This window comes from Mastomys coucha, unplaced genomic scaffold (assembly GCF_008632895.1).
Source record: "Mastomys coucha isolate ucsf_1 unplaced genomic scaffold, UCSF_Mcou_1 pScaffold22, whole genome shotgun sequence".
Lineage (NCBI taxonomy): Eukaryota > Metazoa > Chordata > Mammalia > Rodentia > Muridae > Mastomys > Mastomys coucha.
The window spans coordinates 157,205,809-157,229,821 of NW_022196905.1; the positions used below are offsets into that span (position 1 = coordinate 157,205,809).

General features: G+C 44.6%; 1 protein-coding gene across 2 annotated transcripts; it reads right to left on the minus strand.

The window, feature by feature from the left end:
* Nucleotides 1–9,635: 9,635 nt before the first annotated feature.
* Nucleotides 9,636–15,044, minus strand: Coprs (coordinator of PRMT5 and differentiation stimulator). Of its 2 annotated transcripts, none has more exons than XM_031339159.1 (4): nucleotides 14,909–15,044; nucleotides 12,485–12,551; nucleotides 10,514–10,729; nucleotides 9,636–10,053 (listed from the first exon to the last, which is right to left on the minus strand). In XM_031339159.1, the coding sequence occupies exons 1-4, from the start codon at nucleotides 14,975–14,977 to the stop codon at nucleotides 9,884–9,886; spliced, it is 522 nt and encodes a 173-aa protein (XP_031195019.1). In that variant the 5' UTR covers nucleotides 14,978–15,044; the 3' UTR covers nucleotides 9,636–9,883. The 2 variants fall into 2 exon arrangements, with proteins under 2 accessions (XP_031195019.1, XP_031195020.1); XM_031339160.1 differs by lacking the exon at nucleotides 14,909–15,044 and adding an exon at nucleotides 14,613–14,864.
* Nucleotides 15,045–24,013: the final 8,969 nt, after the last annotated feature.

The window sequence follows — 24,013 nt, forward strand, 5'->3', positions numbered from 1 at the left end:
TTCATGCGCACTTCCTTTTTATAATTGCGTTATAATCAGATTTATGATGCCTGAGGAAGATGATTTAAAATAAAGGCTTATTTCGGCTCTTGGGTTTGTAGGTTTTAGTGGCTTGTAGACATGTGCCAAGGAGGAACATCGCTCCTCTCGAGGTATCCAGAAGAGAGAGAAGAGGAATGGGAAAGGACCAGGGCCAAGATATGTCCCTCATGGGCATACCACCAGTGACCCACCTTGCCCGAGTGTGCTACCACTTTCCAGTGGTGTATTCAGTTTTTACTCTAGAGGCTGAAACATTGTCCAGAGCAGAACCTTCACAGTCCACTCCCAAAAGTGCCCTCTGGCACATCGGTGTGCTTCGCTAATGCCTGCACGTCTGTCCACTCAAGTCAACAAGATTAATTTCGGGAATTTTCAGTGGATTATATCCAAATGTCATCTTTTTAAGAGACTAGTTTTCAGTGTTGAGCAGTACATTTTAAGCCACGTTTCCCCTTAGTTCTGTGAGTCAGGATAAAGGTGGTTTGCTGTCAGCAGGTTGCCAGTCTGTTACTGCACGCTCGGATTGAGACACAGATTTATCTCTTAAGTTCAAAGCCTTCACCCTGTTCTGTTTTAAAGTGTGAGATTTAAGCAGTTGTTCTTGCCCCATCCACTCTGGTTTAGACCTTGTATGTATTAAGAACTAACTGTAATTTGATAGAATGACTTTGCTTCCTGTACAGTAGCCACTTAATAATATGACTGGCTCAATGTATCTTTATTTTCTTCCTCTGTAAGACTAGTAATGAGTCTCAACATAGTGTTTTCATGGACACAACAGTGAGTAAACAGTGGCACCCACATCTGTGGGGTCAGATCTGTGACATCCTTAGATACTAACAAATGCCTGGAATAGCATCCTAACAGGGTCCTGTCTGGTCCCCCAACAGGTCCTTTTCCCAAGGCTGGCATTTAAACAAAGGCCCCATTCTCTCCTGGGCTTGAAGAAAGTTCCTGTTTGCTAAAAGTGAAGTCATTCTCTTTTATCTCGGGCAAAAGCAGCTTGTGACCCTTCCATTAGCAGGGGACTTTGGTGCCTTTGTCAAGGTCAAGGCTAGCCTCGGCTCCCTCAGTCGCAGCTTACCAGCTCCCCCCAGCTCACAAACTCCCTTTCTCCCAGTCCTATTTAACCCTGAAAATCTTCCCGGTAGCTTTTCCTCCTTGCTTTCCTGGGTGGAGCCTCAGCACGTTGGAATAAACTTCCCTTTTCACCCCTGGAGCAGCCGTTGTGGTTTCTTTACTGTGCCCGTTTTCATTTGGGTCCTCAGGCCCCAGATCTAAAATAAAAATTTCCAGTGTAGCAGTTAATCGATTCGTTCATGTATACTTTTGATAACATGATGTAAGTTTCCTGTCACTGTGCCTTCAAGTTAATCCCAGCTGACCTAGGGCAAAATAAATCCCAATTGTAATTAGCCCTGGGGATCCCATTGCTGCTGTTGGCAAACCACTCTGACAGCTCTCCTATCTTGAGCTCCTAGTCTGCCCATACGCTGGACCTATGGCTCTGCCAATAGTGTAAGAGAGAGCCAGGCTCTTGTTTTTCTACCACTGAAGTAGGTTGGGGGTCTGGTCAACAGATGTAAGTGGCCTGTGTGCCTGTCAGGCAAACACAGGGTTAGTAAAAGATAGAGCTCTATGCTACTTAGAGGCAGGCAGATTTCTGAGTCCGAGGCCAGCCTGGTCTACAGAGTGAGTGCCAGGACAGCCAGGGCTACACAGAGAAACCCTGTCTCGAAAAAGCCAAAAAAAAAAAAAAAAACAGAAACAAAAAACATACAAAAGGGGCTGGAGAGATGGCTCAGTGATTAAGAGCACTGACTGCTCTTCCAGAGGTCCTGAGTTCAATTCCAAGCAGCCACGCTAACAACCATCTGTAATAGATCTGATGCCCTCTTCTAGTGTGTCTAAAGACAGCTACAGTGTACTCACATTAAAACAAAAACAAAACAAAAAACCAACAAATTTAAGAGAGAACCACTCAAATACTTAGGTTGGCTGTTTGTGATAGTTGCTTTGGAGGCAGGGTCTCATATAGGCCACATTGACCTTGAACTTGGTATGTAGCTGAGGATGAGTTTGAACCTGTGATCCTCCAGTCTCTACCTCTTGAATGCTGAGACTACAGATATGCACTACCATGAGCGGTTTATGTGGTGCTGGGAATTGAACTCAGGGTCTTGTGCATGTTAAGCAAGCACTCTACCAATCAAGCCACACCCTTAACCCTGGTTTTGGGAAGGAAGTACAAAGGCAGTACGTGTTATTAGTGAACAAGGGGTGAATTTAGTGGCAACTGGAATGAACCTAAGTATGCATCAGTACACTAAAAATATATAAAGCAAAAGCTGATGAATCAAAAAAAAAAGGTTGGAAAATTTACTTCTCAAGAGAAGTTTATTAATACCAATGCTATATACAAGATCTGGACTTTTCTTTAGGGAGCTATGTGTCTTTATTTCTATAAAACTCTCAGGAGCTGCAGAGTAGGTACAATTCACATATTCATGGACATGATGAAAACAGTCTGGACTCTAGAGTAAATTAAAACCTCCAAGGCCTGAATGTTTATAACTCTCATTGTGGAATCAAGTTAGAAATCACTAGTGAAATGAAGCATTCCAGATGTTTCGAGACTAAATGACACTGTACTAAATGACCAAAATGGAAGTCTCCTGGCATTAAATAATGGTTAAGTATATGACAGGAACTCTGAGCTGCAGCTAGAGCTGTGGGCAGAGGAAGATGAGGGCAGAGGGAGGAAATGCATTTTAAAACTATCCCCTGGGCTGGAGAGATGGCTCAGTGGTTAAGAGCACTGACTGCTCTTCTAGAGATCCTGAGTTCAATTCCCAGCAACCACATAGTGACTCACAACCATCTGTAATGGGATCCGATGATGCCCTCTTCTGGTGTTCTGAAGACAGTGACAGTGTACTCATATAAATTAAATCTTTTAAAAAAGTAAATATAAAATAATAAACTATCCTTGAGGAACAGCTGGGCAGTGGACAAGGGCAGGGTGTCTGGGACATGGATGGGAAGGGACATGTGCGCTGCTGGAGTCGCTGCATCTGGACTGTGCTGAGTGCCTCAGCCATTTGTCAGCCCTAGAGACTGAAGGAAAGTTTAAGCAGACTGAGTCCCTTCCTTCAAAGTCCTTCTGGTTTTCCAAGGACTCTTTTCTTGTTAGAACTCTGCCCCCAATATAGTAAACATCCATATTGGAAAATATGGGTAATTATGAACAAAATATTGGCAAAAATGTTTTTAAAAATACACTATGGTCTTTATGATGAAATCAAGGGGAAATGTGGAATGGGTAGTAAACCAGATAGAACGGGGGCAACCTTTTTCTCTGCTTGAAACATTTGCTGCTTCCAGGTTTGGAGGTTGAAAGTCCCAAGGTTGGGTGGCTCCTGCCTGGCTTCTCTGTTGAGGGTTTTGTCTTAGTGCATGTTCAGTTGTGAGGAGACACCATGACCAAGGCAACTCTTTTTTGTTGTTTTCTTTTGTTTTGTTTTGTTTTTGTTTTTTGAGACAGGGTTTCTCTGTGTAGCCCTGGCTGTCCTGGAACTCTCTCTATAGACCAGGCTGGCCTTGAACTCAGAAATCCACCTGCTTCTGCCTCCCCAGTGCTGGGATTAAAGGCGTGCACCACCACCGCCCGGCCCAAGGCAACTCTTAAGCAGAAAGCATTTAATTGGGCACTTGCTGGCAGTTTCAGAGGGTTAGTCCATTACCACCACGACGACAGGCATGGTACTGGAAAAGTGATCCTCATGGGGGCAGGGCTGGGTCTGGCATGTGTTTGAAACCCGGAAACCCACCCTCAGAGACAGCCTTTCGCCAATAAGGCCACACCTCCCAATCTCTCTAATCCTTTCAAGGATTTCTACTTCCTGAGACTAAGCATTCGAATATTGGAGCCTATGGGGCTGTTCCTATTCGAACTACAGGTCTCTAGCATCATGACAGGAATACTTGTTGGAGAGAAAGAAGAAATGGCTTTTTAAAAAAGTTTTTATTCTTTTAAATTCATGTATGTGTACCTATATGAGTCATGTGTACCACGTGCATACAGGTGCCTACAGAAGTCCAGAGTGTGTCAGATCTCCTGGAACCAGAGTTATAGGTGGCCATGAGATGGATGCTGGGACTCAAACCTAAGAGTTCTGCAAGAGCAGTAGGTAGCCTTAACTTCTAAGCGAGCCCCTTTTTTTTCCCCCCCGAGACAGGGTTTCTCTGTGTATCCTTGGCTGTCCTGGAACTCATTCTGTAGACCAGGCTGGCCTAGAACTTAGAAATCCGCCTGCCTTTGCCTCCCAAGCGCTGGGATTAAAGGCGTTGCCACTTCGCCTTGAGCGAGCCCATCTTAACATGTGGGTGAGGGAGCCTTCAGCCCCAGAGTCAGGCTTTAGGGCGGGCAGTCTGGTAACAATGCAATGGACCAAATGAGGATAATATTTGAGGGCACCTTTGGGTAGGATGCTCCCAGAGTTTTCTCATGACTCACTAGCTGTTTGACAGGGAAGGAAAAAGAGAAAAAGAAAAAGGAAATAGAAAGAGAGAAAGGCCTGAAGCTGTGAAACCTCACTTTGTCCAGGAAGCCTTCCTTTCCTCCCTGCCTGGGCAGTGCCAGTGGCTCCTTTGAGCTAAACAGGAAAAATGAGTGTCTTTAAATCCGTGGCCCTCAGGTTTGTCTCCCTGGCCAACTCTTGTTAGTTCTGTACACTGGATCTCACTCCTTTGTCACCTGAGGCTATCCTGATGGAGTTCCTGTTGGGCTATTGTGTTGGGAAATTTTGTGGTGGCTTTTAGGGAGAGTGTGGCCTCTTGAGAGCCTTTTGTGGTTCTGTTAGGTTTTTCTTGGAACATATTGTTTGACAAATAAGTTTGTATTATTTGGTGTCAGTTTGATAGGACATTACAGAGCCTTTAAGAAAAGCCATGCTGGGGCTGGAGAGGTGGCCCGTTCAGTGGTTAAGAGCACTCAGTGTTCTTGTAGAGGACCACAGTTCACTTCCCAGCGCTTACATGAAGGTTCACAACTATCTTAACTCCAATTCCACTGCCCGCTTCTGGCCTCTTGTGGTAAGGCATGCACACAGAGCACTTACATGCATGCAAGTCACACACTCACACAAAATAAGTTTACAAAGGAAAGAAGAGCCGTGCTATTTAGAAACCTCTGATGGAGTTTGGGAAGGTGCCGATTGTATTTCAGAGCTCCCTAGAGTTGACTGTACAAGACAATTGACCATGTGGGGTTTTTAAAAAGTTATCTTGAGGGGCTGGTGAGACAGCAACCACATGGTGGCTCAAAACCATCTGTAATGAGATCTGACACCCTCTCCTGGTATGTCTGAAGACAGCAACAGTGTGTACTTACATATAATAAATAAAAAATTAAAAAAAGTTATCTTGAGTCAGCTTAGGTTTAATTATAAACAGAAAATGCAAGACCCCCGGTAATTCCTACTAGTCTAACTATTCCTCATTGAAGGGACCTGTGTTAGAGCTATAAAAACCATTCTTGGCACTTAATCAGTGTGCCCACCATTCTGGGCTGATTCCTGGCTTTGTAAAATAAACTACTACAGTACTCCAAATCTCAATTAGGAGGTAAGCTTCAGGGTTTAAAGTCTGCAGCCCTTTTTGCTGGTTTGACCTCATGTTTTCTTTCTAGTGAGTTTTTAGTTCTGGGTGCTTAAGCTAATGTTTTGTTTTTAACTTCTTTTTTTTTAAGATTTATTTATTATTATAAATAAGTACACTGTAGCTGTCTTCAGACATACCAGAAGAGGGCGTCAGATCTCATTATGGGTGGTTGTGAGCCACCATGTGGTTGCTGGGATTTGAACTTGGGACCTTCGGAAGAGCAGTCAGTGCTCTTACCCGCTGAGCCATCTCACCAGTCCCATGTTTTTAACTTCTTGAATATTTTAATCTACTATAAAGTAGTTTGTAGGTCTTTTGATACTTCAGGAAGCAAACCCAGTAACTTGTTCCTTAAGGGATGGAAGAAACACACATACACACATACTAAATTTTATTATTACTTTTCAGAATCCCACATATAGAATAGTTTTCTATTTGATTGGAGGGTTTGGGCTCTGCATCTGTCTTTCTTTGAAATAATCTGTTACAAGACTGAGGAGATGTCTCCATCATAAAGAGTCTCTGCGAACCCCCAGGATCCCTAGCACATACATACAAGCCACCATTGCATGGCTTTATAATTTAGTGCTGTGACAGAGGGCAGGGGGACAGGGAGGGTGCCAGGAGTTCACTGGCTAGCTACTCTATCGAGTTAGTGAATGCCAGGTTTACTGAGACCCTGTCTCGAAAAATAGGGTGAAAGATGACCAAAAGACCCCTGATGTTGATCTCTGGTCTCCACACACATGCTTAGACAATCATGTACATGTGTGTACATACCTACATGAACAAATTCATACATATTAAAATTTTTAATATTTATTTTATGTATGTGAGTACACTGTCGCTGTCTTCACACACACCAGAAGAGGGCATCGGATCTCATTACAGATGGTTGTGAGCCATCATGTTGTTGCTGAGAATTGAATTAAGGACCTATGGGAGAACAGTCAGTGCTTCTTAAGTACTGAGCCATCTCTCCAACATCATACATATAATTTTAAGTCACTTAAAATTACTCGGAAAACTATTACTCTCCAGTCCTGATGGAATTCAGACATCAAAAGGATTCACTCAGACTGCTTGGGATTAAAAGAGAGCAACTAAGTTACTGTTTTATACACAAAATTTAAAAAATTAAGGCTTACAAAGTTTGTTAGCCATATAACCAAATAATTTCAGCTTGTCAGAAATATAACTTGAGCCAGGCGGCGGGGGCGCACGCCTTTAATCCCAGCACTTGGGAGGCAGACACAGGCAGATTTCTGAGTTCGAGGCCAGCCTGGTCTACAGAGTGAGTTCCAGGACAGCCAGGGCTATACAGAGAAACCCTGTCTCGAAAAACAAAAACAAAAACAAACAAAACAAAACATATATATATCTTGAATTTAACCATCTATAGACAGTAAATTTGTATTATCATATTTGTCTTATACTATACCTCAAATACTGTGATTTTTATTAAAGATTATTTTATGTGTACAAGCCTGCATATAAGTCTGTGTACAGCATTTGTACTTGGTATCCATGGGATCAGAAGAGGGCATCAGATGCCCCCGAGACTAGTTACAAATGGTTGTGAGCCACCATGCGGGAGCTAGGGTCCAAACCTGAGTCCTTTACAAGAACAATCAGTGCTCTTAAACGCCAAGTCATCTCCATCCTAGTGATTTGTATTTTTTCTCTTTGACAAAGAGAGGACTTAGGATAGTGACCATATTTGTTTGATACCTTAAATTATGCAGGTAATATAAAAGTAACTTTAAAGAAGCAAAATGTAAAATGTGTTGATAAATGCTTATAAAGAAAAAGAGCTATAAATTAAAAAATACTAAAATATTTGCTAAGATCAGCAACTCTTGGTTTCTTAAAAATTCTTGAGAAGGTAATGTATTTGGATGTATCATAAGTTTCATAAAGTATTAATCTGTAGAGACAACTTGATGTTTTGCCAAGAGACCTATGATTTTAGATTAGAGGAATGATAGGTACCTGAAAGTAAAGGCTTCAAGTACATTTCTTTCTAGTATGGACCCAAAGTTTGGAGAGACTACACTTTGAATAATAAAAATTTTGTTTGTTTGGTTTTTGTTTGAGACAGGGATTCTCTGTGTAGCCCTGGTAAGCCAGTATTCACTCTGTAGCCCAGGGTGGTCATGAACTCCTTATAATCCTTTTTGACTCAGTACCCTGAATGCTGGGATATGCCACCATATCAAACTTGAAATTATTTTTGTTTGTTTTTGTTTTTTGAGACAGGGTTTCTCTGTGTAGTCCTGGCTGTCCTGGAATTCACTCTGTAGACCAGGCTGGCTTTGAACTCAGAGATCCCAAGTGCTGGGATCTGCCTCCCAAGTGCTGGGACTATAGGCGTGCACCACCATGGCCTGGCAAAAACTACTCCAGATTCTCAAACTTTTAGAAGAACAGTTCATTTGGTATCTGAGTTATGAAACAGTTGGTAATAATTTCACTGGTGTATTGAGGATGGGGGCTGAGCCTAAGTTTGTTGGTCCTGTGAGAACACAGGCTTTTCTACAACATTCTCTTGCTACATGTATAGCCTAGACAACAGCCAGAGAGGATGAACTCAAAAGCAAGAAGCTTGGGTTCACCTTTCATGATCACAGCTGGACAACTTCTGTGCCTGCTCCTCCTGCTTCATGGTTCTCTGTTTCCCCCCCGAGGCCCCATAGCCGTGATCATACGTGGCAGTTGTAGCCGCCTCAGAACTCTAGTGACACATGGAACAAAACCACTTCTGTCGCTCAGTTCTGCCTCCCATCACAAGCCCCATTCCTGCTATTGTAAGTTTACTTTTTCAGGCCAGACAAACATTTGGTCTCTTCACCCACAGCCTGGAGGAAGAAAGAGTGGCGTGTGGTGATATGGTCCACAACTTCCCCTTTATTAGCGACAGGAAAGAAGTCTCTTGTCTCCCCCAGGACCTTGACTATATGGCTACTGCCTTCCCTCCCAAGGTGCTCCCTTGTGCACACACCCATGGCTCTAAAAGGTGATTTAAAGGGTTAAGGCTCAGCAGAGCGCTTGGATATGTGCTTATATTTCAGGTCTGATTTTTTTTTTTTTCTTAGTTTCAATCATGAAGGGGTAAGAGTCCACCCCCCAATCTAGCAAACAGGCAGAGGTAACTAACTTTGACAGATCCTGTCCCCCAACTCCCAACACACACTTACACACATAGAGCCGAGGAAGAGAACAGAGTATTTAAAAACAGAACTCCATGCCAACTAAGGATTATATAGCTCAGTGGTTAAGAGCAATGACCATTCTTCCAGAGGTCCCGAGTTCAATTCCCAGCAACCACATGGTGGCTCACAACCATCTGTAATGAGATCTCCTGGTGTGTCTGAAGACAGCAACAGTGTACTCATATACATAAAATAAATAAATAAATCTTTATTTAAAAAAGGATTATATGGGAGCTGGAGAGATGGCTCAGTGGTAAAAGCACTGACTGCTCTTCCAAAGGTCCTGAGTTCAATTCCCAGCAACCACATGGTGGCTCACAACCATCTATAATGGGATCTGGTGCCCCCTTCTGGTGTGTGTGAAGACAGCTACAGTGTACTCATGTAAATAAAATAAATAAATCTTTTTTTTTTTAAGGATTATATAATTGCTGGCTTAAAATGCCATTTAGTTTCCTTCCTTGTAAACTAAGTAAATGTTTACCCTTTCCTTCAGAGGCTATAGAAATAAGCTATATAGTTACCAGTGACCCCTGGTTACAATCCCTGCTAAACAAGCAAGACACACAGAAGCAAAGCCATAATACCTTTTTTCTTTGAGAGTAGTTAAGTCTCTTAAGTATTTCCATCCTTAAAATGTAATTCAAGGACTTCAAGTGAAGGAGCAAGGCCTTCACCAGAAGTACGTGATTCCAGGGAAGAGATGGACACAAAGCATCCTAGGTTATTTCCCCTAACTTTATTTATAAAGAACACAACTCTAACACAGACAAAAATTCCAACACACTCCAGAGTCCATCAACAACAACAACCACAAGCACAACCACATGCCCCAGTCGATGCCTGTCTGTAGCCCACACTGAGGAGTCACTGGGAACGATGCCTTGGAAAGAGTATCTCACTTAAAACTGGAAACAGCTCCTGATCTGGAGGGCACAAAAACTCCCCCACTGCAGAAAGTGACACTTTTAGTCTTCAGCGTCATCAAACTGTCCTGTTTCGAAGACCATCTTTGAGTAATGTGGTATCAGTGGAGGTGGATGGTGCCAACTGGGGTCATAGATCATGTCTCCTTGTGGTGCACAGCACACCCAAGGTTTAATCTCCTGGGAAATGCTCCCCTGGATGTCATCAGCATCTGCAGACAGTTTCAAAAGAGATTCAAGAGGGAAAGTCAAACTGGATTGCACAAAAAAAAAAAAAATCTAGGGAACAATCTTGCAGTTATTTTAATAGTGGACACACACATACACTTGATCGAGCATGCATGCATACGTACATACATGCATGCACATACACCCCTCCTTTCCTGAGGAAATGCATACAAGCTACTCTAAACAACCCATAAAGGAATACAAAGGGACAGACAGCAGAGTACTTCTGTCTGCAGCCGCTCAGCTCAAACACTTTACAAGTATTTTCTTGTTAAAGCAAATCAACATGTTGTGGGTTCAGTGTATTTGTTTTTAATATAGAAAAGAAGCAGAGATTCCAGTCCTGGAGCAATGGAACACCATCTGACTTCCATGCCGTCTGCCTTTAGGGCCAGTGTGCAGGGTCTGAGCTGCTTAGGCTCGGCCCAGACGCTCCCTACCTACCGTAAGGATTCCCTTGGTCCGCTTTCAGCTCCAAGTCCCAGTCTTCATTAAAAAGATCGGCAGGCTGTTCTATGGGTGGGCAGGATGGGCCCTCTGACAGCTCCCAGGCATACAATTCCCCAGCAGCGTCCTTCTCCACCGCAAAGCCTTCCTCTTCAGAACTTGGGCCCTTGGCATGGGTAGGAATGTCAATAGGGATGCTCTGAGCTCCACTGGCTATGAACAGACAGACATTTTTTAAAAACTGCTCGTATGGCTAGAGAATTTCCGATAGCCCTTTTCTAAGGAAGCAGTAAAACTCCACAGACAGCTCTTCTGTTCTGTGAGCACTTACTGGAGAATTTAGTTTATAGTTTGGAAACGAAGTTGATCATGTTTTCCAAAATGTTTTCTTAAACAAGGCCACTCAGTACAGAGGGTGTTGACTTGTAAAGGGGACATCTTCAGGTTGTTTACAATGAACTAAGGCCTCTGGCAGAGGCTATTCAAGCCCGAGTCCCACTTTTCCTTTTGAAGCTTGTTGGATGCGAGTACACAAAGGAAAATAAAATGGGGCCTGTCCAGTCCCCATGTTCTTCCTCCTGAATTCAGGGAAGCCACACAGGAACGTAACAAAGCCTACAGAAGGACAGTGGACCTCCAAAACATGGGCTGCTGTGGTGACATCAGGTCTGAGGATAGAAGCAAGTGGCCTGAGAGCAGCCATGATGTTAAGACTGTCCTCACAGCTACAGAGCAATTCGGTGGAGAGCACAGAATCTGGAGGCAGACTGCTTCCAGTCAGATCTGTTCTGTGCTGTGCTGTCTGACACTGAGGGTTACTGACTAATCCAGAACTTAAACATGGAATTGCCACATGCTCGAATCAGTGCACCTACAAGAACTATACAAACATTTCAGACAAGAAAAAATGTTCACTGCTGCACCATTCAGCCACCAAATGTCATCAGTGAATGAATGATCCACAAAGTGCAGGAAACCTGATGGTGGATGCGCTTAGCCTCGTGGGTGATGGGTGCTGACACAGGCTGCTACAGGAATGGACCTTGAAATGTGCTGAGTTGAAAGAAGCTGGGACACAGGAGACCATGTATTGTCTAATTTCATTTGCAAGTGAAATTCATACTTGCATGTCCATAACAGGTAAATCATTAGGATGGATTAGCTATCAGTAGTCAGGGCTCAAGAACTAGAGAGTGGAGTGTTTACTCCAGGTGCAAGACTTCTTTCTGGGGTCATGAAAACAGCCTAGATGTAATGGTGACAGCTGTACACACTATCGCAGAGCTGAATGGGCCAGATCACATAGTTAATATAGTTAATGTAAATAGAGTTAAATGGTAAATGCAAATATATATCTTCTGCTGCATTTAAGACTTTACTATGCACCTTAAGTTTCTCATTGGTGACATAGTCATCAGGTTGTTGTGAGTTTATTTAGGGGGAAAAAAGCAAACACCTGGATCTGTGCCTGAAACAGTGTGCACTCAGCACCTGCTCTGATCACACCCATTCTGTGCTCAGGCTGATAGACCAGCACTGCCCGTCACCAGTCCGTGCGTCACACAGAGCTACAGAGTGGCTGATGTATTGGGCAATGTCATTACAGATCCTCGGTCAACCCTAGGAGATACCACACTTTTGAGATAAAGACTTATCTAAGGACAAAAAATGCAAGCCTAAGGACTGCAACCTGGATCTGAAACTGAAACAGTTTTCCTAGCTACACACACTAGATGCTTTTCACGGTCTCATGCTGTTCCTCCCAGTGAGATGGGGTGGTTTGGATCCATGGGTATCCAGTACCTCCTGGAAGCTTCCAAACCAAGAGGTCTGCTGAGACAGTGGGCAAAGAAAGTAACTCAGTGGCAAAGAGGGTCGACTAGCACGAGAAGACAGACAAGGCAGAGGGACTGTGCTGTTTCCCTCCATCTCTTCCAACAGCCACCCCAGCCTCTGCCGTCTACTTGCCTAGTCGATCCACGGCTAGCTCAGTCTCCGTCTCCTGACCAGAGAGGTCAGCTGTGGCAAAGCCAGCCTGTGGAAGAAGAAATAATTACCAGGAATTGGGTATGTGAGACATGTCACTGCTTTGAAGCTCCAAACCCACCCTCCCATACTGCCCTGCACACTGTAGAATTTGCAAGTTCTTCTGAGGACTCAGCAAGGCCTCAGAACAGGGCTCGTAGGCATCACCCAGCAACACTTCTCCATTCTGACCACTAGGAGTGCCCTCTTGCAGTGGCCAATGGACAGCTGCCAGTTTTGCTCTCATCCCTGGGCCCTCTTCAGAAGTCTGGGTGGCAGGACTTCTCCAAGCTCAGAGTCCCTGGAACTACATGGGACAGCTCCCTGGTTTCGGTTTGTAACCTCAGGTCTGTGTGTAAACTCTTTCCTCTAAGTTTATATACTCTTAACTGCTCTAGCTTCATCTCTTTTTTTCTTGGCCAGGATTGATAGCTATTTCCTGAACCTGCAACTTCTCTGCATACCTCTGCCCTTTTCAGTTCTTTAACTATGTCTAACAACTCCTTTTATCAAAGCCATTCCACAGTGGTCCATGGGAGAAGCAGCTTGAGTGCTAAATACTGGAAGGAATACCTAAATCCCCACTGCCAACTAGGTAATTTTATGGCCATTACTTCAAAGTTCCCCAAACTTTAATCCCCCTAAGATCTCTCTGCAGTGGAACCACTGATGTCCAGAGCTTGGAGATCAGGCAGATTTCAGTCTTAGCCCTGTCATTCACTTAGGGTGTGGCCTCTAGAAACTGGAATGGCTGTTCTGATCTAGCAGGGGTCCTATGCTGAACATTTATAAAACATCTAATATGGGGTGGAGACATCTGATATGGGTAGCTCAGTTGGTAGTGTTTGCCTAGTGTACACAAAGCCCCACATTGATTTTCCAACACTACATAAAACCAAGCATGGTGGGCCATGTCTGTAATCTCAGCATTTAGGAGGTAGGGGCAGGAGAATCACAAGTTGAAGATCATTCTTGGCCACAGAGTGAGCTCAGCTCCTGGGCTACATGAGACCAAAAAAAAAAATTACAATAAAATAAAGCCAACAGTAATAAAACCACCTGATAGATTGCAAGAAGGTTACACTTCTTTGACTTAAAACCACTTTATTTTTATCTATATATTTATTTTGTGTATATTTGTGTGTGTGAATGTACCAGGAGGATCCCTTGGAGAGGAGGTTGCCAAGGGCTGAGACACCTGTTGTGGGTGCTGAGAATCAAGCCAAACTCTGTAAGACCACCATGTCTGCCTCTTCGGCCTTAACTGCCCCCTTGATCCTGCATGTAAACTGTACTTGGGCTCACCCTAATTACCATTCATTGTCTAGTACTGCTGCGCTTTAATGACTCAATTCATCTCCTGTAGTCAGTGATAACCACAGACCACTGCTGCCCCCTAAGGTACTGGACCTCTTGAACCTCATGCCCATCTCTCTACTCTGGCTCACTCTTCAACTTAAAACCTTCGCGGGCCCTCCGCTGCCATCACAGACCGGCAACGCCATTCATATTGTCTCTCCACGTTCCTTAACTCGCTGAACACAACCCTCTTTCTGTACAAGGCCTGCTCTCCGACCCAAGCTCCAAGGCCTTGCACTTTCTCATGTACAGGCCTTTGCTGGGCCTACGCTCTCACTCCAGAGCATCCTTTCCAGCTCCGCCCTGACCTCAGTACTCTCCTATTTTGCAAAAGTAATTTTCTTTGCAAATCTATTGGTACTGTCGCTTCAAGTACCATCACTGATGCTCAAGTAAACATTCCATTCATACACCCAATTAGGATATACTGTGCCAGGCACAGACGCGGCTGCTGGTATACAGGATGCCTACAATCACGAAGCTCACTGTAGAGGTGGACGCAATACGGGCAGGTCATGGGAAAAGGCTGGATGGCGCGCACTTGAAAACAAGTTTCTGGAAACCCGTGTCACAAGGGGACCTTTCTTTTCATCAAATGGGAAAAAGCACGGGTGACATCTGGCGTCCAAGGTCAGCTGCACATCCCTAGCAACGGCCAGAGGTCCTCAGGGTTAAAAAAAAAAAAAGAAATCCGTTCCCTCGCCGCTCCCACCTGACCCAGCCCCCTGCTGCTGGAGCCCGCTCCCGGCAGCCAACTCCGCGTTCGTCGCATTCACTCCCGCATTCGGCTCCCGAGCAGCCCCGGTGTCCCTTCCCTCCAGCGCCAGCCACAGCCTGGGGCTCGGGTCCGCGCGCTCCCGTGCCCACCGCCGTTAGCGGCCAGGCTCTGCGCGCACTCGCGCGGCCCCGGCGTTTCCCGGGTGAGCGGCCTCTCCGCGGCGCGCGAGCCCCGCGGCTTCCAGCCCGGGTGCTGGCGGGTGCCCGCGTCCCCCACCCCGTGGCGCTCACCTCCGCGCTGGAGGCCTTCTGCGAACTCGACTCTCCCGGGCTCCGACCGGAGGCAGCCTGAGGGTCCATACCCCGACGCCCACAGCCAGGCGCCCCGGGACGCTCCGGCACGTGACCCGGACAGGCGGCGGGCGAGCCAATCGGCGTGGCGCTGCGACCGAGGGGGCGGGGCGGCGCAGGGGCAGCGCCGGACCACACGCCCACCTGCGTCGTGCCGGGACCTCAAGCGCTGGTTTGGAGACTTAGGCCCGACTGGGCACCCGGCCTTCCCAGCCACACTGGGCTTCCCGACTGCAGTGTGAAAGGACCCGAGAGCATATAGAGCCCACCCGGGTGTCACACAGTCACAGCCTCTGGGCTCCATCACTTTCCACTCTACCCCATCACAGGGTTTTCCCCGGATCACAGGCTGCACCTGCACTACACCAGCAACCTGAGATGACCCAAAATGATAACTCAGCAGCCTGGAGACGTGCTGCTTTGATTAATGATGCCTTTAATGTCAGTTTGCTAGGAACCAGGATAGCGGATCAAAACAACGCGCCACCACGAAAACATGGTGGTGTTGTGGAACTTGGTTGGAGTCAAAAACCAGTGCTCCAAGTCAGTAATGTGACTATGTTGACTAATTCTCCGTTTAACGTTTTCGTCTTTCCATGATTAATTTGGCTCTTTTCACTGGCTTATTGAGTTCGGGTAGCTGACCTAACTTCGGACACAGGTTGTAACCCCATCCCCACCCCCCCAGTTTAAAACAGTTGGGCCGTAGAAACGGACAAAATCTGTCTTTCAATGGGCAAAGTCTACAGGCTACAATCTAGTTATTTCCCCGTTACCTCAAAAACATAAGTTAGCAGCTAGCTGTAGATAGGAAGTGTGTGTGTGTGTGTGTGAGTGTGTGAGTGTGTGTGTGTATGAGTAACCCAGCTGTAGAGACAGCCTTTACTGCTTCCCCTCCCCCAGCACTGTGTTCCTGAGACCCACTGCCGTTACCGGCCAGGCTCTGTGCGCACTTGTATGGCCCCAGCGTTTCACGGCCTAAACTCTAGCAACAACACATATTTACTTTTTTCTTAAAGGTTTATTTTATTTTATGTATATGAGTACACTAGCTGAAGATGGTTATGGGCTGTCATGTGGTTGTTGGGAATTGAATTCAGGCACCGCTCGTTCTGGTCGGCCCTACACATATCTACTATACATAGAAGTTGGTGTGTACATAGACATAAATAATAGAGATGAAAATTTCCCACCTGGGCTAACAGTGCTTCTCTAAGAGCCATCAACGGTCTCAACACCAGGCATGAAAACGCCCCTTTAAAATTCTGGCCAAGGTTGTCCAAGAGACTATCAAAATATTATAGGCTCTTGCTGTTGCCCTTAGTGGACCTTCATAGGTGAAAATTAAGTTCTGATTGTTGAAGACATTGTACACCAGACAGAGTCCCTGAGCTGGAACTTACCCGAAAGCCGCCTCGGCGAGGACCAGCTTTCATGACACCAGGAGATGCTACGCAAGCTTCCAAAGGAGAAAAACAACGGAAGGTTCTACCTAGCTGTGAAGCCTATGGCCCACAACAGGGACCAGCGCGGAGCAGTAGTGGTGTGTGGCTTTGGCAGTAACCAAGAGCTTTCTAATTGGACCTAAGACCCGCTCAGCACGAGGGGAATCTTGGCCAGAGCCAGCAACCTAGCCAAATGCTCGGTGTTAGTGAAGTCGTGGCTCTTGGAAGAAACCCAACAACCACCACTCCATTAAACCACATGATTTTTAACAACACTTAAAATTTGTCCTCATACCCAGAGGATAGTACAGTGTCAGTCTTCATCCAGGAAACTCTTTGTAACGGAGACCATTACAGAAAACCACACCCAATCAAAATGCAGAGCTGTGGAGCCCAGTCCCAGCTGATGCACTTACAACACAACTCCCACACCCAAGGCTCAGGTACCACTTCAGAAGAGAGTGGAAGCAGTGTAGGAGCCAAAGAAGCAGTTCTCCATTCGATTGTGTCTCAGGGTCAGAGGTTACAGCCAAAAAGTTTCGCCCACATGACTACCTAAACAGGAGCTGGACAAAGATGATACCAGTAGACATGCTGACTGGGTGAGGGGAAGGGCACAAGCCTCCCCTAACACAGAGCTGCAGGCAACTAAGAATGCTGAGAGGGGCCGGGCGGTGGTGGGCGCACGCCTTTAATCCCAGCACTTGGGAGGCAGAGGCAGGCAGATTTCTGAGTTCAAGGCCAGCCAGGGCTACAGAGAAACCCTGTCTCGAAAAACCAAAAAAAAAAAAAAAAAAAAAAAAAAAAAAAAAAAAAAAAAAAAAAAAAAAAAAAAGAATGCTGAGAGGGGGAGAAACAGTCTTTCACAGTGAAGAGCACTGTTGGTTGTCCAGAACCCAATGGGGCTGCCCTGGAAGCATAAATACTGAGCAGATTGTATTTAGGTATGTTCACACACATATTTCTCACACACATTCACATACACACATAACTCCACACACACATGTTCACACAATACACTCCATACACACACACACACACACACACGTTCACATGCATACATTCCACACACACGTTCACACACACACATACACACGTTCACACACATATACTCCACATACACACACACATGTTCACACACACACTCCACACACGTTCACACACACATACACACACATTCACACACATACACTCCATATACACACACGTTCACACACATATACTACACACACACACACATGTTCACACGCATACATTCCACACACACATTCACACACACATATATACATATTCACACACACACACACATTCACACACATACACTCCACACGCACACACATACACAAGTTCACATGCATACACTACACACACACACACACACACACACACACACACACACACACACACTTGACCTGTTCTCCAGGAGATTCTTGCTTCCCACTGTACGCCTGCCATTCCTACAGCAGCGTGGGGAAAGCAATCAGAAATATGTATTTACCTTCCAATTTTATTTTAAACAGGAGTCTTGCTGTTCAGCCCAGGTTCAATTAGAAACCTGGATCTTTCTGTCTGTCTCATCTTTCCAAGTGCAGGGATTACAGTTGCGAGCCACCACACTGCCTGAAAGAGAGATCTGCACTGAATCGTAACAAGCTTTAAAAACAGCACGCACTGCCATGACTTACACTACAAATCCATCTTCCCAGGCATGACATGCTTACACAGCTTCCTTGCTCCTTTTTGAACAATATAATTTTCCTAAAAAAAAAAAAAAAAAAGACTAAAAAGATGGCTAATTTTCCTGTAAACTAAAAAGGCCGAAATGTCATCTTCTACAAGGACAGAAAGCCTTTTGCATCCTGTCTGTATGAGCAGACAACCAGGCCAGCGCCTCGGTGACAGCTTAATGAGGACACAGCTGCGAGTCAATTCAAGAAGTGGAGCCTGACAGGTGGTCATTCCCCTGCCTCACTCAATATTTAGTGACATTAGCCACTCCTGAATTATGGTCTGTTCTCTTCTCTCTTATGGTCTGTTCCCTTCTTGCTCTTTAGAATTATTTAGAATTATTTATTTAATGTGTGAGAACTCTATCTGTACATACACCTGCATGCCAGAAGAGGGCATCGGATCCCATCATAGATGATTTGTGAGCCACCATGTGGCTGCTGAGAATTGAACTCAGGACGTCAGGATTATTCAAAATCTTTTTTTTTTTTTTAAATATTTATTTGGGCTGGTGAGATGGCTCAGCGGGGAAGAGCACCGAGTGCTCTTTGGAAGGTCATGAGTTCAAATCCCAGCAACCACATGGTGGCTCACAACCACCTGTAATGAGATCTGACACCCTCTTCTGGTGTGTCTGAAGACAGCTACAATGTACTCACATATAATAAATAGATAAATCTTTAAAAATGCCCCATTCTAAAAATATATATATATATTTATTTATTTTATGTATATGAGTACAGTTCCGATGGTTGTGAGCCACTATGTGGTTGCTGGGAATTGAACTCAGAACCTCTGGAAGAGCAGTTAGTGCTCTTAACCACTGAGCAATCGCTCCAGCCCCCTCAAAATCTTAATCCAATTACATTTCAGGCTACTTTGGAGACCAACAATTCCATTTCAAAGAATATATTCTAAGTAGCCAATCTTCAATGTGCACAAATAGTATTCCTACCTACTGTGTACATTCACAGCATGTCATACCATACAGCTCTTTGTTGTCATCGTTGTTGTCTGAGGTGTGAGGTCTCACAATATTAACCAAGCTTTCTCAAACTCCTGGATTTACACAATTCCGATGTTGCTATCTACCAAGTAGCTGGTAGCTGAGACTGAAACTGCCTGTCACTGTGTGACTCTGTGTGACTTATGTCTAATAGGTGATTTTTGGATTCGTTCTTGTGGTAGGAGTTTATTCTGCTCAAACTATCTTGCTCAAGTTGGCCTTGAATTCACAAAAATCTCCCTGCCTCAGCCTTTCTAGTGCTGGAATTACAGGTGTGAGCCATAGCAGCCATGAGTGTTTATCGGAATTCTTACTGAAGGGGGAAGGGCTGGCAAATGTTGATCCACAAATGCAGTAGGTGTAACTGTGATTGTGATAGAATCTCTAAGACACATCTCAAATGATACAATAGCACCTTTCTTCTTGATGGGACTACAGTGCACAACAGCAATGAATGGCTTTTGCTACTCATAAAAAGAAGTATCAGGGAAACACAATCGGGGTGGGGAGTCTCTGAGAGTTCTTCCTTGGATACTATATGATACACATGGTCTAGTCTTGAAGGGCCAAGTACAGGCAGAAGGACTAGAGACAGTTTCGAATGTGAGTACCTTTTTTCAAGCCGGCTCTGGCGCTTATTATTGCCACCAATTTGAGAAATACAGTTTGAGTATTTACCCATCAGAGTTACTGCATTGACAACAGTGAGTTCCGTCTTTAAAGAAAAAAGAGACGCTGGGCGGTGGTGGCTCATGCCTTTAATCCCAGCACTTGGGAGGCAGAGGCAGGTGAATTTCTGAGTTCGAGGCTAAAAAGAGACAGGCTTTGTTTTCTTTAAAAAAAAAAAAAAAAAAAAGCCCAGATAGTCAAGCCCTGCGGCTAGCCACCTTGTCCTTTTGGCGGAGCTCTGGGAACACCTGCTGAGGATACACGGAGCTCCTGTTCTCCGAGGCCCTGAGCCTGGAGCCTATGCTTGCTTTCCACATTGCTTTTGTGTCGTTAATCCATCCTGCCCAAGAAATCCCAAGGGCAGATGAACCTGCTCAAATATACAATGTCAGAAGAAAACAGCTCAGCATAGTACTCTGACGATGAATCCCTATGAAGACAGGTTCCTTCTGAGATAATTGATGCATGAAGACAGACTCACTTCTAGTCTGTGCTAATAGGAGAGGATTCTTATTGCCTGGCAGGACCGGTGCGTCAGAACACAGCCAAGTCACATAGAGTGACACTCACCTGATCCTGTTCTTAGGTCCACCCTGGTGGGGAGGCAATGACTATAGTTCTCATCAGTTATAGATCTTTCGAGCAAGCCCCACTATCACTCAGACCTACAGCCACACAGTGGTCTCTGCTGTCTGGAACCCATAACACACCTAACCCAAGCTGTTTCAGAGGCAAGCATAAGCGAGTAGTAAATGTTTCCCCACCGTACCTTCTAAAATACTTCCCTCCCACTTATATAAAGATCTATAACAACTCCATAAGGTTTACAAGTATTTTTAAAGTTCAGGTTTCTGATCATTTGTGGAGGCAGGTGAGAATAATATCATTAGGAAATAATAAATAATATTATTTCCTAAATAATATTAGGAAATATAGGCTACCTAAGTAGACTAGGAGGTTTGACATAATGTAGTAAATTATTAGAAACAGACTATTAAGTGGGAGTACATTCAGGTCTTGACCCTTAATAAGAAATGCCATGGTGCTGGATAGATGGCTCAGTGATTAAAAGCATCTGACTGCTCTTTTTAGAGATACTGAGTTCAATTCCCAGCAACCACATGGTGGCTCACAACCATCTGTAAAGGGATCTGATCTGTAAAGCCCTCTTCTGGTGTGTCTGAGTACAGCGACAGTGTATCCACATACATAAAATAAGTAAAAAGAAAAAAAAAGAGCTGGGCAATGGTGGCACATGCCTTTAATCCCAGCACTTGGGAGACAGAGGTAGGTGGATTTCTGAGTTCAAGGCCAGCCTGGTCTACAGAGTGAGTTCCAGGACAGCCAGGGCTACACAGAGAAACCTTGTCCACCCTAAAGTTCTCTCTCAAAACATAAATATATTCCAAATGAGTTTTTTCTAAAAATGAAATACAAACAGATCATGTTACATATTTGTGGTTTCAGGTACAGTCTTCTGAAAGCCCTGGCTGTCCAGGGTCCATGAGTGAACAAGCTATGGAGCCTCAGCTACAACCCTGGCAGTCCACCGCAATTCAGTCCTAGCTTCTGCCACCCCAGAGAGAGTACCTAGAGACATACGGTGTGGCATGCATACATATTCATGCATGTGGACATGTGTATGTTTCTGTTTGTGTGTCTATGTTTGTGAACACATTTATGTATATGTACATGTTTATGCATGTAAATCATGTGTGCACATGTACATATAAATATTTATGTATGACTACACATATATATGTACGTGTTTATATGTGTTTATGTACATGTGACCATGTGTATACACATGGTAGTGTCTAAGTGTATCTATATGTGTGCACACATGTATATGTGTGTATATTTATGTGTGTGTACATGTGCATGTTTGTGTTGTACATGTATATATGTAGGTATACATATGTATATATGTTTGTGAGAGAATGATTATGTGTGTGAACATGTGTATATTTATGTATCTATACAAATGTATATATAATTCTGTGTGCATTTGAAAATGCATGCACACAAATATATATGTACATGCATATATCTATCTGTGCACATGTATACATGTAAATATTATCTGACATATGTATATTTATGTGTATTTGTGTGTAAATTTATGTGTACTTGTATATTTTCATCTTTATACATATGTGTGTACATGTGTGTAATTATGTAAGTACATGCATATACCTATTTGCACACATGTGTTTTTGTGTACACACATATATTTATGTGTATATGTATGTGTATACATATGTATATTTCTGTCTGTACATGTGTATGCTTACTTGTGTACATGGGTAAATTTGTGGGCATGTACATGTGTGTGTTAATATGTTTACAGGTGTATATTGATGTATGTGTATATTTATATATCTATTGCTGGGTATGCACCTGTGTTTTTGTTGTTGTTGTTGTTTGTTTGTTTTTTGAGACAGGGTTTCTCTGTGTAGCCCTGGCTGTCCTGGAACTCACTCTGTAGACTAGGCTGGCCTTGAATTTAGAAATCCACCCGCCTCTGCTTCCCAAGTGCTGGGATTAAAAAGGCGTGCACCACCACTGCCCGGAGCACCTGTGTGTTTATATGTCTATGTGTGTCTATGTCTATATATGGATGTTTATGTGTATCCATGTCTATATTTATGTGCTTATTTAAATGGATATATATGTGAATATTTAAAATTAACCATAACTTTACCTTCTGAATCTAACTCAAACCATAATCATAGTTCTAACCTGAACATAAACATTACTCCCTTACTCCAATAAGGAGTAACCTATTGGAGTAACTCTAACCTTAAACTAATCCTTAACCCTAAGCCTACCTTGACTAACCCTAACTCTAGTCCTAACCCTAACCCCTAACCCAACTGTATCTCTAACCTCTAACTCTTGCTCTCTAATGCTAACCGTAACCATAACCGTGATCCCACTCTAACCACAACCCTAACCCTAACCCTAACCGTAACCCTAACCCCAGCCCCTCCCCCCGCTAGAGCACAGCTTTCCAGAATTACATGCATTTTAGTTTTCTTCTCAGAACTTCTTGGCTTCAGGGAGGCAGCAGAGGTGGGACCACAGTCCTCTGAGGAGAGCGGAGCCTCAGCCTCCCTCTGCCAAGGTACTTGGTTGGCTTGGTCACATGGGGGTCTGTCATCCAGAAATGTAGCTTAGAGATACCTCTGTACTATAGCTTCTCTAAGAAATACAGTTGTTTCTGAGAGCACAGTTGCTAAAGAAGAGTAGAAACTAACATACAGAACGAGCTCTGAGTTGCTAGAGATGCGCTATGGCGCTTGAGCCTGGCTGTCTGCAGCTAACGCTGGCAACTGCAAAGCTATGGTGTGCTCTGGCTGCTCACCCTGGCCTCCTGCAGGTTTAAGAAGGTCTATGCACAGAGGATGAAGAGCCCTAGACTTGTCACCTAGCATTGCTCATCCCTGTCACTTCAATACTCAATACTCAGTCACCATGAGTCTACAGGCTTGATGAAGAGATGGCTCGGGCATTGGTTTTGGCTGTTCATGCTCCACAATTCAGATGTCAGCCGAGTGCTGACATTTCATGGGACAGGGCTGGACCAGGAAGCCAGCCTGTTTCCTAGCCCAGGTAAGGAAGGAGCTCACATACATATGCATCTATCTCCATAAAGCTTCCATGCTACAGTGTGCTAAGATGTGTTATAGTGACTAAAATAAAGACATTAAAGTGTTACTGAAGTGGTTTTGCGATTTTGCAGAGGGGTCATGTGGGGCAGTGAGCAGTTCTGACCGTTGGAGTCCAGTAGAGCAGAGCCACCTCGGAACCCCGGAGACCCACTGAGCAAAGTAATTTGCTCATGAGGGACAGTAGGCATTCGGTGATTGCTCCTGACACCAATGGCTCAGCTTTCAGCCCAGACCCCTCATAGCTGCCCCTGCAAGAGATGTGTGCTCTATCAGGCAGACACTGCCTCAAACTCCCAGCATTCTAGCTGGACCTTACACACAGTCATCTGACCACAAGCCAGGCATGCCACGCCCCATACAATAAAAGGGGTGGTTTGCCCCCTCCTCACTCTTCTCTTACCCTTACCCTTCCTCTCTCCTCTCTGCTCTTTGTTCTCTTCTCTGCCTTTCTCTCTCTCCTTCTTTTCTCTCTCTCTCTCCTTCCTCTCCTTTCCTTCTCTCTACTCAACTAGTATATTTCTCC

What these genes read in the sequence shown, in the direction of transcription:
- Coprs (XM_031339159.1), bottom strand. Translation starts at nt 14,977, where the DNA reads ATGGACCCTCAGGCTGCCTCCGGTCGGAGCCCGGGAGAGTCGAGTTCG. An exon ending in AGAAGGCCTCCAGCGCGGAG is followed by an intron (nt 12,552 to 14,908) that starts GTGAGCGCCACG and finishes CTTCTTCCACAG; the next exon opens with GCTGGCTTTGCCACAGCTGA. An exon ending in GCTAGCCGTGGATCGACTAG is followed by an intron (nt 10,730 to 12,484) that starts GCAAGTAGACGG and finishes GTCTGTTCATAG; the next exon opens with CCAGTGGAGCTCAGAGCATC.